General features: G+C 40.5%; 1 protein-coding gene across 2 annotated transcripts in view; it reads left to right on the top strand.

Moving 5' to 3' along the window:
* SORT1 (sortilin 1) overlaps window positions 1–14,348 on the top strand; it is an 86,752-nt gene that overhangs the window by 56,125 nt on the left and 16,279 nt on the right. For both annotated transcript variants that reach the window (XM_049880127.1, XM_049880128.1), the window contains exons 9-11: window positions 1,331–1,475; window positions 2,326–2,481; window positions 13,856–13,962. In XM_049880127.1, coding sequence (XP_049736084.1) covers window positions 1,331–1,475; window positions 2,326–2,481; window positions 13,856–13,962 — 408 coding nt within the window. The remainder of the gene's footprint in view (window positions 1–1,330; window positions 1,476–2,325; window positions 2,482–13,855; window positions 13,963–14,348) is intronic.

The raw sequence follows: 14,348 nt of genomic DNA on the forward strand, positions 1-14,348 counted from the left end.
TACTGAACATGTAGGTATAAGTTAAATGTTGTGTTGTTGTTGGGTGCTGTCGAGTTGATTTTGACTCATAATAACCCCATCTGACAGTAGAACTGCCCCATAGGGTTTTCTAGATTGTAGCCTTTATGGAAGCAGATTGCTAGGTCTTTTTCCCACAGAGCCACTGGGTAGATTCAAACAGCCAGTGTTTCACTTAGTAGCCAAGCGCTTAACTGTTGCACCACCACGGCTCCTCATAAGTTAGTAAGTTAAAAGTACTTGTCGCTGAACTTTAAAGAGTATTTAACATAGGAGGCCCTGAGACTAATTCTCATTCCCTGGCTGACTATATCTCGTAGCTATTTTAAGCTATTTATCAGAGAGTAAGTGTTAATTGCCTCCTCAATAAACTCCTTTTAACAGTAAATACTCCCTGATCTGTTCCCTGTAGTGATTTCTGATTCTCCTTGGTCTCTTCCCATCTCATGCGTGTTCTCTGCGTTATGGCGATTCTGAGAGACCTCCATAGAGAGGGGTCATGTCACATCTTGACTTCCCCTTGTGATCTCCCAAGCATGGGTTTCATCTCCATTTTCTAGACTCTAATTTTCTAATTATCTAATTTCTTTGAATTATGCTAGGACTGCCTCAAGGGGAGGAGCGGTGATAGCTCAGTGGTAGAATTCTCACTTTCCACACTAAGACCCATGTTAGATTGCCAGCCAGTATACCTCAACTGCAGCCACCACCCGTCTGTCAGTGGAGGCATGATGCTGAACAGATTTCTGCAGGTCATCCAGTTTAAGACAGACTAGGAAGAAAGGCTTGGTGATTTACTTCCAGAAATCAGCCAGTGGAGACCCTATAGAGCACAGTTCTACTATGACACACATGGGGTTGCCACGAGTTGGAATTGACTCCACAGAAATTGGTACTGGTACCTAAAAGGGACCAAATTTTTATGCAGCAGTAATGATTTTAAGAAACCTGACCAAGCGTATGAGAATGGCTATAAAGCCGAGGTAATGATGGTCCCATCAAACCCCTAGCTCTGTTGAAGGAAATTGGTATGTCAGAGCTTGGCAGAGTGATTCCTTGCAGGGCCATATCAGAGTGAGGAAGCCAAGGTAGTCTTACTTTACAATAGAATGAATCATTCCATTGCCTGCGACTTTGCTAGAGGTCAGAGGTTACTTTGGTAATTGGCACTGGGACCTTTCACTTATAACACTTGTACCCCATGAGGAAATAAATAATGATAATTAAAGTTATTGATAATAATGTTCCTATCTATGTCCCTGCCATGGCATCATGGTAGAAAAATAAAAGACAAATATTGCATTTGTTCCAGGATACAACAAGAAGGATCCATGTGTCAGCGGATCAGGGGGACACCTGGAGCATGGCCCAGCTCCCCTCTGTGGGGCAGGAGCAGTTCTATTCTATCCTGGCAGCTAATGATGACATGGTGTTCATGCATGTAGATGAACCTGGGGGTAAGAGCTTTTTCACTAAAGTGGCCCAGCCTTGAATGCATAGAGATCTGAACTTTGAGCTCCACTTTGAATAGCTTTCCTTCTTACATGTCAATATTCCCTCTTACCCCTAGGAATTTTTTAGTGTCCTGCTGAATAATACCTTGTCTTGGAGATAATAGGTAGCCTCTGTTAAAAAGGCCACCTGTTTTGACAATCCAGTATAGTTTGTGTGTATGCTGGAGTCTTTTAGAGCAGTGCTTCTCAAAGAATGGTTGGTGGGCTGGTGCTGATTCTCAAGCTATTTGTCATCAGATAAGTACAGAAATTGAGAGCAAGTGTTTGAAAACTCTTAGTCATTTAACAAAGAATTTTATATCTGTTGAATCTAATAATAAAAAAGTTGGGGCTTGTATTTTTTATGTCTTTTCTGTTTCACATTTCTACTCATTTATTTTATTATATTTTACAAAGGCATCAGTTTGTTACCTGTTAGAAATAAAAAAAAAAAAATTGATCTTCGCCCACAGATAGTTTGAGAAGCATTGTTCTAGACTCTCAAATTTTAGAGATGCGTAAGTCGTGAATCTACGCGCAGTGTCTCTGCCACCAGAATAGATCTGGGAAGAGCTTTTCTGTAGCATCTGATTAATTCATTCAACAAACTAAGCATCTGTCATACACTGGACACTAAGCTGGGTATTAGAATTAAAGACGTGCCTAAAGCTCTCAAGCATTAACCTTGGTTAACTCTCAGGTCTGCGTCTACTTCACGAAGAGCAACACTTTGCTAACGTATGTATAGTTGAACTACTGCTTTCTCTCTCTCCTCTCCCGAGACTTAGTGTTTTTGTTTGCTTGCGTATTTCAGATACTGGATTTGGCACAATCTTTACCTCAGATGATCGAGGCATTGTCTATTCCAAGTCTTTGGACCGGCATCTCTACACTACCACTGGTGGGGAGACGGACTTTACCAACGTGACCTCCCTCCGCGGGGTCTACATAACAAGCGTGCTTTCCGAGGGTGAGTGTGGTTGGGCACAGCTCTCCTTCCGCCCTGCCCCTTCAGCTGGGAGTTGAAGCTTTGGGGCGACTGATGGTCCTATCCCCCCAGTAGTGTTGCTTGCTTAGCCGACATACCTACTTACGTAAATTATGGCTCCTATTTTAAATGAGTTATGGTGAATAGGACTAGGAGAGAGTAAAGCAGCAGCAGGTAGAAAGAGATTTTTTGGAGGATTCTACAGGCATACCTGATTTTTTTGTGCTTCACTTTATTATGCTTCACAGATATAGCATTTTTTTTTTTTTTTTTTTTTTCACTAATTGAAGGTTTGCGGCAACCCTGCAAGTCTCTTGGTGCCATTTTTCCAATAGCATGTGCTCACTTTGTGTCCCTGTGTCACATTTTGGTAATTCTCACAATATTCCAAACTTTTTCATTATTATTATATCTGTGATCAGTGATCTTTGATGTTACTATTGTAATTGTTTTGGGGCACCACGAACCGTGCCCGTATACGATGGCGACCTTAACTGATACATATTGTGTGTTCTGACTGTTCCACCGACTGGCCGTTTCCCCATCTCTCTCCCATCCTCAGGCCTCCCTATTCCCAGAGACACGACAGTATTGAAATTAGGTCAGTTAATAACCTTACAGTGGCCTCTTAAGTGTTCACACAAAAGGAAAAGTTGCACGTCCCTCACTTTAAATCAGAAGCTACAGGTGATTAAGCTTAGTGAGGAAGGCATATGAAAAGCTGAGACAGACTGAAAGCTAGGCCTCTTGTGCCAGTTAGCCAGGTTGCGAATGCAAAGGAAAAGTCCTGGAAGGAAATGAAAAGTGCTACTCAAGTAAACACACGAATGATCAGAAAGGGAAACAGCCTTATTGCTGATACGGAGAAAGCTTTAGTGGTCTGGATAGAAGATCAGACCAGCCACAACATTCCCTTAAGCCAAAGCCTAAGCCAGAGCAAGGCCCTAACTCTCTTCAATTCTGTGAAGGGTGAGAGAGATTAGTAAACTGCAGAAGAAAAGTTTGAAGCTAGCAGAGATTGGCCCATGAGGTTTAAGGAAAGAAGCTGTCTGTGAAACATAAAAGTGCGAGGGGAAGCAGCAAGCGCTGATGTAGAAACGGCAGCAAGTTCTCCAGGAGATCTAGCTGAGATGATTGATGAAGGGGCTACACTAGACAGCAGAATTTCGGTGAGGACGACACACCTTGTGTTGGAAGAAGAGCCCGTTTAGGACTTCCATAGCCAGAGAGGAGAAGTCAGTGCCTGGCTTCAAAGCTTCAAAGGACAGGCCGACTCTCTTGTTTGGGCCTAATGCAGCTGGTGACTATAAGTTGAAACCAGTGCTCATTTACCATTCTGAAAATCCAGAATTATGCCAAAACTACTCTGCCTGTACTGTACACATGGAACAACAAAGCCTGTATGACAGCACATCTGTTTACAACGTGGCTTACTTAATGTCTTGAGCCTGCTGTTGAGACTTCCTGCTCAGAAAAAAAGATCCCTTTCAAAATATTACTGCTCGTTGACAATGCACCTGGTCACCCAAGAGCAATGATGGAGATGTACAAAGAGATTAATGTTGTTCTCATGCCTGCTGACACAACATCCATTCTGCAGACCAAGGATCAAGAAGTAATTTCGGCTTTAAAGTCTTATTTAAGAAATACATTTTGTAAGGCTATAGCTGCCATAGACATGATTCCTGTGATGGATCTGGGCAAAGTAAATTAAAAACATTCTGGAAAGGAGTCACCATTCTAAATGCCACTGAGACCATTAGTGATTCTTGAGAGGAGATCAAAATGTCAACATTAACAGAAGTTTGGAAGAAGTTGATTCCAGCCCTCATGGATGACTTTGAGGGGTTCAAGACTTCAGTGGATGAAGGAACTGCAGATGTGGTGGGAATAGTAAGAGAACTAGAATTAGAAGTGGAGCCTGAAAATGTGACTGAATTGTTGCAATCTCATGAGAAAACTTTAACGGACAAGGAATTGCTTCTTACAGATGAGCAAAGAAAGTAGTTTCTTGAGATGGAATCTACTCCTAGTGAAGATGCTGTGAACATTGTTGAAATGACAACAAAGGACTTAGAATAGTACATAATCTTAGTTGAGAGGATTGACTCCAATTTTGAAGGCAGTTCTACTGTGGATAAAATGCTATCAAACAGCACTGCATGCTACAGAAAGGGAGAGTCGATCGAAGCAGCAAACTTCACTGTTGGCTTATTTTAAGAAATTGCCACAGCCACCCCAACCTGCAGCAACCACCACCGTAATCAGCCAGCCCCCATCAACATCAAGACAAGACCATACACCAGCAAAAAGATTACAACTCACTGAAGGCTCAGATGACAGCATTTTTTAGCAATAAACTACTTTTTAATTAAGGTACCTACATTGTTTTTTCCCCCATGTGTCTGTCAGTTTGCCATACTGTGGTGGCTTGTGTGTTGCTGTGATACTGGAAGTTATGCCACTGGTATTTCAAATACCAGTGGAGTCACCCAGAACAGGTTTCACCAGAACTTCTAGATTAAGACAGACTAGGAAGAAGGACCTGAAGGTCTGTTTTCCGAAAAAATTGGCCAGTGACAACCTTAGGAGTAGCAATGAAACATTGTCTGATATAGTGCCAGAAGATGAGCCCCTCAGGTTGGAAGGCATTCAAAATATGACTGGGGAAGAACTGCCTCCTCACAGTGTAGAGCCAACGTTAACGATGTGGCTGGAGTCAAGCTTTCGGGACCTTTATTTGCTGATGTGGCACAACTCAAAGTGAGAATAAACAGCTGCAAACATTGGAACATGGAGTGTACAAAGTATGAATCTAGGAAAATTGGAAGTCGACAAAATGAAGTGGAATGCATAAAGATTGATATCCTAGGCATCGTTGTTGTTAGGTGCTGTCGAGTTGGTTCCAACTCCTAACGAGCCTGTGTACAACAGGATGAGACGTTGCCCCATCCTGCGTCTTCCTCACCATCGTTGCTTGAGCCTGTTGTTGCACCCACTGGTCAGTCCACCTCACTGAGGGTCTTCCACTTTTTTGCTGACCCTTTACCAAGCGTGTTCTTCTTCTTCAGGGACACGTTCATCCTGATAACATGTCTAAAGTATGTGAGACGAAGTCTTGCCATCCTCACTTACGGTGAGCACTCTGGCTGTACTTCTTGCAGGACTAATTTGTTTGTTCTTCTGGAAGTGCATGATATATTCAATATTCTTCCTCGACACCGTAATTCAAAGGCATCAGTTCTTCTTCAGTCTTCCTTATTTGTTGTCCTGCTTTCCCATGCATATGAGGCGATTGAAAGCACCCCGGCTTGGGTCAGGCAGACATTAGCCCTTAAAATGACATCCTTGCTTTTAAGAACTTGAAAGAGGTCTTTTGCAACAGATTTGCCCAATGCAACGCATTGTTTGATTTGACTGCCGCTTCCGTGGGAATTGATTGTGAATCCAAGTAAAATGAAACCCTTGACAATGTCAATCTTTCCTGTGTTTATTGTGATGTTACCAATTGGTCCAATTGTGAGGATTTTTGTTTTCTTTATTTTGAGGTGTAATCCATACTGAGGAAACCCTGGCGGTGTAGGGATTAAGAGTTACAGCTGCTAACCAAAAGGTTGGTGGTTCAAATCCACCAGACACTCCTTGAAAACACCATAGAGCAGTTCTTCTCTGTCCTATAGGGTTGCTATGAGTCAGAATTGACTCGATGGCAGCAGGTTTAGTTTTTTTTAATCTATACTGAAGGTTGTGGTCTTTGATCTTCATCAGTTAGTGCTTCAAGTCCTCTTCACTTTGAGCAAGCAACTGTGTCATCTGCGTATTGCAGGTTGTTGATGAGTCTTCCACCAATCCTGATACCGTGTTCTTCATATAGTCCAACTTCTCAGATTATTTGCTCAGCATACAGGTTGAATGAGTATGGTGAAAGGAAACAACCCTGATGCTTACCTTTGCTGACTTTAAACCATGCAGTATCCCCTTGTTCTGTTTGAAAGAATGTCTTTTGGCCTATGTACAGGTTCCTCATATGCACAATTAAGTGTTCTAGAATTCCCATTCTTCACAGTGTTATCCATAATTTGTTATGATCCACACAGTCAAATGTATCTGTATAGTCAATAAAACACGGGTAAATATCTTTCTGGTATTCTCTGTGTTCAGCCATGATCCTTCTAATATCAGTAATATCCCTTGTTCCGCGTCCTCTTCTGAGTTCAGCTTGAATTTATGGTAGCTCCCTGTCAATGTACTGCTACAACTGCTTTTCATTGATCTTCAGCAAAATTTTACTTGTTTGTGACATTAATGATTTTGTTCGATAATTTCCGCATTCTGTTGGATCCTTTCTTTAGAATTGGGTTCAAATATGGATCTCTTCCAGTCAGTTGGCCAGGTAAGCTGTTTTCCAAATTTCTTGACAGACGAGTGAGCACTTCCAGCAGTGCATCCATTTGTTGAAACAGTTGGTATTCCGTCAGTTCCTGGAGCTTTGTTCTTTGCCAGTGCTTTCAGTGCAGCTTGGATTTCTTCATTCATTACCATCCGTTCTTGATCACCTCCTACATTCTGAAATGGTTGAATGTTCACCAGTTCTTTTTGGTACAGTGACTTTTTGTATTCCTTCCGTTTTCTTTTGATGCTTCCCGCATTGTTTAGTATTTTCCCCATAGAGTCTTTCAGTATTGCAACTCGAAGCTTGAATTTTTTCTTTAGTTCTTTCAGCTTGAGAAATTCCAAAGTGTTCTTCCCTTTTGATTTTCTATCTCCAGGTCTTTGCACATCTCCTTATAACACTTTGTCTTCTCAAGCCGCCCTTTGAAATCTTCTTTTCAGCTCTTCTAATTCGTCGTTTCTTCCTTTTGCTTTAGCTGCTCTACGTTCAGGAACAACTTTGAGTCTCTTCTGACATCCATTTTGGTCTTTTCTTTCTTTCCTGTGTTTTTAATGATCTCTTGCTTTCTTTATGTATGATGCCCTTGATATCATTCCACAACTCATCTGTTCTTCACTCATTAGGGTTCAGTGCATCAAATCTGTTCTTCAGATGGTCTCCAAATTCAGGTGAGATATACTCAAGGTCGTACTTTGGCTCTGGTAGTTTGTTCTTAATTTCTTCAACTTCACCTTTAACTTGCAGATGAGCAATTGATGGTCTGTTCCACAGTCAGCCCCTGGCCTTGTTCTAACTTATCATACTGAGCTTTTCATTGTCTCTTTCCACAGATGTAGTCAGTTTGATTCCTGTGTATTCCATCTGATGAGGTCCACATGTGTAGTCGCGGTTTATGTTGTTGAAAAAAGGTTTTTGCAATGAAAAAGTTGTTGGCCTTACAAAATTCTATCATGTGACCCCCAGTGTCATTTCTATCACCAAGGCCATATTTTCCAACTGCCAGTACTTCTCCTTTGTTTCCAACTTTCGCATTCCAGTCGCCAGTAATTATCAGTGCATCTTGATGGCACGTTTGATCAGTTTTAGACTGTAGAAGTTGGTACAAATCCTCCTAGGCATTAGTGAGTTGAAATGGACTGTATTGACCATTTTAAATCAGACAATCACATGACCTCCTATGCTGGGAATGACAAATTGAGAAGAATGACATTGCATTCATTGTCAAAAAGAAAATTTCCATCCTGAAGTACAGTGCAGTCACTGATAGAATATCTGTATACCTACAAGGAAGACCAGTTAATACAACCATTATTCAAATTTACACACCAACCACTAATGCCAAACATGGTGAAATTGAAGATTTTTACCAACTTCTGCAGCCTGAAATTGATCAAACATGCATTCAAGATGCATTGATAATTACTGGTGAGTGGAATACAAAAGTTGGAAACACAGAAGGATCTGTAGTTGGAAAGTATGGTCTTGGTGATAGAAATAATGCCAGCGATCACATGATAGAATTTTGCAAGACCAACTTCTTCATTGCAAATACCTTTTTTCAACGACGTAAATGGATCTCACTGGATGGAAAACAAAGGAATCAAATCTACTACATCTGTGGAAAGAGACAATAGAAGAGCTCAATATCATCAGTAAGAACAAGGCCAGGGGCCAACTGCTGGATAGACCATCAGTTGCTTATATGTAGGTTCAAGATGAGCTGAAAAGTTAGAGCAAGTCTACGAGAACCAAAATATGGCCTTGAGTTGCAGTTTTGAAGGATTCTATGGGCAAAATATTGAATGACACAGGAAACATCAAAAGAAGGTGGAAGGAATAAACAGTCACTGTACCAAAAAGAATTGGTTGATATTTGACCTTTTCCGGAGGTAGCATATGATCAAGAACCAATGGTATTAAAGGAAGAAGTCCAAGCTGCACTAGAGGCATTAGCAAAACACTGGGCTTCACAAACTGACAGACTACTACTTGAGATGTTTCAGCAAACAGATGCAGTGCTGCAGGTGCTCACTTGTCTATGTCAAGAAATGTGGAAGACAGTTACCTGGCCAGCCAACTGGAAGAGATCCATATTTGTGCCCATTCCAAAGAAAGGTGATCCAACAGAATGTGGAAATTATCAAATAATATCATTAATATCACAAACAAGTAAAATTTTGCTGAAGATCATTCAAAAGCAGTTGCAGCATTACATTGACCAGGGAACTGCCAGAAATTTAAGCTGAATGCAGAAGAGGACATGGAATGAGAGAGATCATTCCTGATGTCAGATGAATCTTGGCTGAAAGCAGACAACACAAGAAAGATGTTTACTATGTTTTATTGACTGTGCAAAGGCATTCAACTGTATGGATCGTAACAAATTATGGATAACATTGTGAAGAATGGGAATTCCAGAACACTTAATTGTGCTCATGAGGAACCTGTACGTAGAACAAGGGGATACTGCATGGTTTAAAATCAGGAAAGGTGTATGTCAGGGCTGTATCCTTTCACTATACCTATCCCATCTGTATGCTGAGCAGATAATCCGAGAAGCTGAACTATACGAAGAAGAACACAGCATCAGGACTAGAGGAAGACTTATTAACAACCTGAGATATGCCGATGACACAATTGCTTGCTGAAAGTGAAGAGGACTGGAAGCACTTACTGATGAAGATCAAAAACTGTAGCCTTCTATATGGATTAAACTTCAACATAAAGAAAACAAAAATCCTCCCAACTGGACCAGTAAGCAGCATCATGATAAATGGAGAGAATATTGGAGTTGTCAAGGATTTAATTTTACTTGGATCCCCAATTAGTGCCCATGGAAGCAGCAGTCAAGAAATCAGAGGACATACTACATTGGGCAAATCTGCTGCAAAAGACCTCTTTCAAATGTTGAAAAGCAAAGATGTCAGTTTGAGGACTAAGGTGTGCCTGACCCAAAGCATGATATTTTCCTTCGTCTCATATGCATGAGAAAGCTGGACTATGAATAAGGAAGACCAAAGAAGAATTGATGCCTTTGAATTATGGTTTTGGAAAAGAATATTGAATATACCATGGACTGCCAGAAGAGCAAATAATTCTGTCTTGGAAGTAATACAGCGAGAGTTCTCCTTTGAAGTAAGGATGGCAAGACTTCATCTCCTGTACATTGGCCATGTTATCAGGAAGGGTGAATCCCTTGAGAGGGACATCATGCTTGGTAAGGTAGAGGATCATCAAAAAAGAGGAAGACCCTCGATGAAGTGGATTGACACAGTGGCTGTAACGGTGGGCTCAAACAGCAACAATTGTGAGAATGGCACAGGATCAGGCAGTGTTTCATTCTGTTGTATATAGGGTTGCTATGACTTGGAACCAACTCAACGGCACCTAACAAGTGTCTTTTTAGACATAATGCTATTGCACACTTAATAGACTACATTGTAGTGTAAATATAACTTCTGTATGCACTGGGAAACCAGAAAATTTGTGTGACTCGCTTTATTGTGATACTCAATTTATTGCATGGTTTGGACCCTAATCTACGATATCTCTGAAGTATGCCTTACGTTCTTTAGTTTATACTAGTCTTCTCCGTTAAGAGATTTAAGCCTGGATGTGAACCACTTTCTGCTTTTTTCCTCGTAGTGGGCAGGGCAATAGCCTGCCAAGGTTCTTGCATTCTAGTCGATGGCTCTGCAAAGCTCACCTTTACTGAGGCCCAATTATATAAACACATTACTCTAAAGTAAGAAAAAAAACCTCTTAAAGTTTTATTTTATTTATGTATTTTTGATAGGAGGTAGGGCTCTTAGTTTTTATTTTGTAAAGATCTTGCAGTGGTCTGCAGGGTCTTAAGCAGTGTGGCCCCCTGTTGACCTCACCTGCAGCGCCCCTCTTCACTCACTCTCCCCATTCATACTAGCCTCCTGCCTTAGACTAAATTCCTTAAACACACCAGGTGTGCACATTCCAGGTTTAGAGATTTGCATCAGTTATCCCCTCTATTTCCCCAGCTATTTGCAAGGCTTATGCCTTCCTCTTTTGAGTCTTTGTCACTTTCTCACCAAGACCTGTCCTGACTGTCCTGTTTAGAATTCCAGCCAGCCATCCTCCACCCATACACATGGACTCCTAATTTCCTTTCTGTTGTGTAAGTTTTTTTCCATAGTAATTAGTTTCTAGCATACTATGTAATTTGCTCGTTTCTGTGTCTAGTGTTTGTCTCACCTTACTGGAATGTATGTTCACAAAGACATTCGTCTGTTTTGTTCACTGATATATTCCCAAAGGCTTAGAAGTTTCTTACAATATAGGCACTCAGTAAATGTTTATTAAATAACTGAAGTTTCCTATTTCCTTCATTTGCTTTCTTATTTCTTTTTCCTTGGAAAATTCAAGGTATGTTGTCTCAAAATTTAACTTGCAACAGCCTATATCATTAAAAATAGAGAATGGGAAAGAGACATGAGAAGGTAAAAAAAAGGCATAAGAGATATAGGATGTGGGTTAATGGAGAGTAATTAGGAATTATTAATTTAGATTTATGTACACAAGATTGTAATCTTGAGAGTCCCTAAAGTCAGATGTCATATCCTTGTCTGCCTAAAGATTAGGGTGCCTTTCCATTGTAGATTTTACCCCCAAGGCAAGTAAGGAAGAATGGATGTCAGTCTTTTAGTGTTGGTAAGGAGATACAAGGTATCTTTTTTCAGGAATATCAGTTCTAGATGGATTTTCAAATCATCTGGATCCTGTTCAAGTGGAAAGCCTTCTTAAAATATCACATTTAGAGTTGAGAATCTCCTGGAAGCCTTTTTTGTGAGTACCCAACCTGATAAGGTGTGTAAGTGCATCTGCCCCCTGCAACTCAGTAGCTGAAACGCAGTGCCGGTAACACCGAATGAGGGCGAGGTATGCGCAGCTTGACAAAGGTAAACAACGTCACTAAAACATACACAAGAAGAAAAGACTTGCTGGTCATTGCCGAGGCATATATAATTTTGAAACAACAGCAACAATAGCCAAAAAATATGTGTGCAGGTATATATGTAGACATGTATGTGTATAGGTATATATATGTGAGTATATTTAGGTGTGTGCAAATGAATATGTATATGCATGTGACTGTATGTACAAATGTTCATCTATATAATAAAGCACAGGGGGTTGCAATTGTGGAGACTTCTTAGGTGTAACCAAATACCTCGCAGGATTGGCTTCCTGGCTTTGAAGGATTAGGACTGTAGTCTTGGACATCTCAATTGGCATAATACAGTTCATGAAGTTTATGTTCTACATCCTAGCTTGGTGAGTAGCATCTGGCGTCTTAGAAGCATGTGAACAGCCATCTAAGATACAGCTATTGGTCTCTACTCATCCAGGGCAAAATAGAAGGAAACCAAAGACTCAAAGAAGAAACTAGTCTAACAGACTAACAGCCTACGTGAACCACGGCCTCATCTACTCTGAGACCAGAAGAACTAGATGGTGTCCGGTTGTCACTACTGACTGTTCTGGTCAGGGCTACAATAGATGGACCCTGGTAGAATGGGAGAAAAATGTGGGACAGAATCTCAAAGTCCTAAAAAAAGAAAACAAATAAACAAAAAAAACCCAGACTTACTGGATCAGTTGAGATTGGAAAACTCCCCAAGACCATTGTCCTGAGCCCCCATAAACCACAGCCTCCTCTAACCTGAAACTAGAAGAACTAGATGATGTCCAGCTACCACTACTGACCACTCTGACTGGGATCACAATAGAAGGTCCCAGTTAGAATGGGTGAAAAAAATACAGAACAGAATTAGGAAAAAAAAAAAAAAAAATTACTGCCTGAAAGAGACTGGAGGAACCCCCAAGACTGTTGCCCTAAGATAACCTTCTAACTTGACACTGTAGACACTCTTGGAGGTCACCTTTCAGCCAAATAATAGACGGGGTTATAAAATAAACAGTAACATCTGTGAAGAAGGTACTCCTTAGAACAATCAGCTATATGAGGACCAAAACCAAAGATGAGAAGACAGGGAGGGACAGGGAAACCAGCCTAATGGAAACGGGGAACTGAGGGAGGAAATGGGGAGTACTGACATGTATCAGGGATTGCAACCAAGGTCATGACACAATTTGTGTATGAATCATTGGAAAATGAATTTGCTTATGTAAACTTTCACCTCGAGCACAGTAAAATGTTAAGAATATGTATGAGACGTAAAGGCCAACAATTACTCTAAAGCAAAAATGAGACGATAAGGGGGCAGGGAAACTAGAGTACTAGAAAGAGAACAACCAAAACAAAATTAAAAAGAATGTTGACACATTATGAAAAGTGTAACTAATGTCAGTAAACAATTGTATAGAAATTGTCAAATGGGAACCGAATTTGCTGTGTAAACTTTGACCAAAAATGCAATAAAACGTTATTTAAAAAAAATTATTGCCCTGAAATACTCTTCAAACCTAGAACCAAAATAAACCCCTGAGGTCATCTTTTAGCTAAATAACAGACTGGCTCACAAAATAAAGAATGTCACCTCTGAGTACTGTGTTCCTTTAAAAAATCATCTGTATGAGACCAAATGGTCAATAATTACTTTGAAACAAAGATGAGAATGTAAGGGGTCAGGGGAGCTAGATTAGTAGAAATGGAACAACCAGAATGGAAATATTAAGAATGTTCATGCATTGGGAAAAATATAACCAATGACACTAAACAATTTGTGTAGAAATTGTTGAGGAGAACTTAAACTGCTGTGTAAACCTTCATCAAAAATACAGTAAAAGATTATTTTTTAAAAATGCAGTGCTTCTCAGTTCCTTAGCAACGCTGAACCGATTTGTTAGGTCGTAAGCTTGTGGGACTCGAGGGCTATAAGGTCTCAGGAGAGAGTATTTTCACGATAAACTAAATTTAATCAGATGCTTCCAAAGCATCAGGCTTAATATCATTCTTTTCCCATTCAGACAATTCTATCCAGACCATGATCACTTTTGACCAAGGTGGAAGGTGGACACACCTGAGGAAGCCTGAAAACAGTGAATGCGACGCTACAGCCAAAAATAAGAATGAGGTTTGTTTTATTGCATTTGTCATATGTATTTAGAGCAAAGCAGCTGTTCTGGTTTGCTCTTCCCAGTGCCCGGGCTTTTGAAAAACGAAGTTCAGTACTTAATTAGGGTCTATATCTTATGATGGAAAGCATGGAGGGTATTGAGATTAATTTAGAAATGGGGAAACAGGGATTGTGAAGAAAGATTTATTTACCTTTTAAAGAAAAATCTAAAGGATAATAATTGTGTTTTGCCCACCTGCTGAGTGAGGATAGAATGGACAGACAGGCTGACGATTAGTTAGGGATCAGCACGGCAAGCTGTGAGACCTTAGAAATCCTACAAAAAGCTATAGACCGGCAATTCACAAGCATTGTTTCTGTCAGCAAAACTGTGCTGGTCAGAA

The sequence above is a fragment of the Elephas maximus genome, chromosome 3 (assembly GCF_024166365.1).
Source record: "Elephas maximus indicus isolate mEleMax1 chromosome 3, mEleMax1 primary haplotype, whole genome shotgun sequence".
NCBI lineage: Eukaryota > Metazoa > Chordata > Mammalia > Proboscidea > Elephantidae > Elephas > Elephas maximus.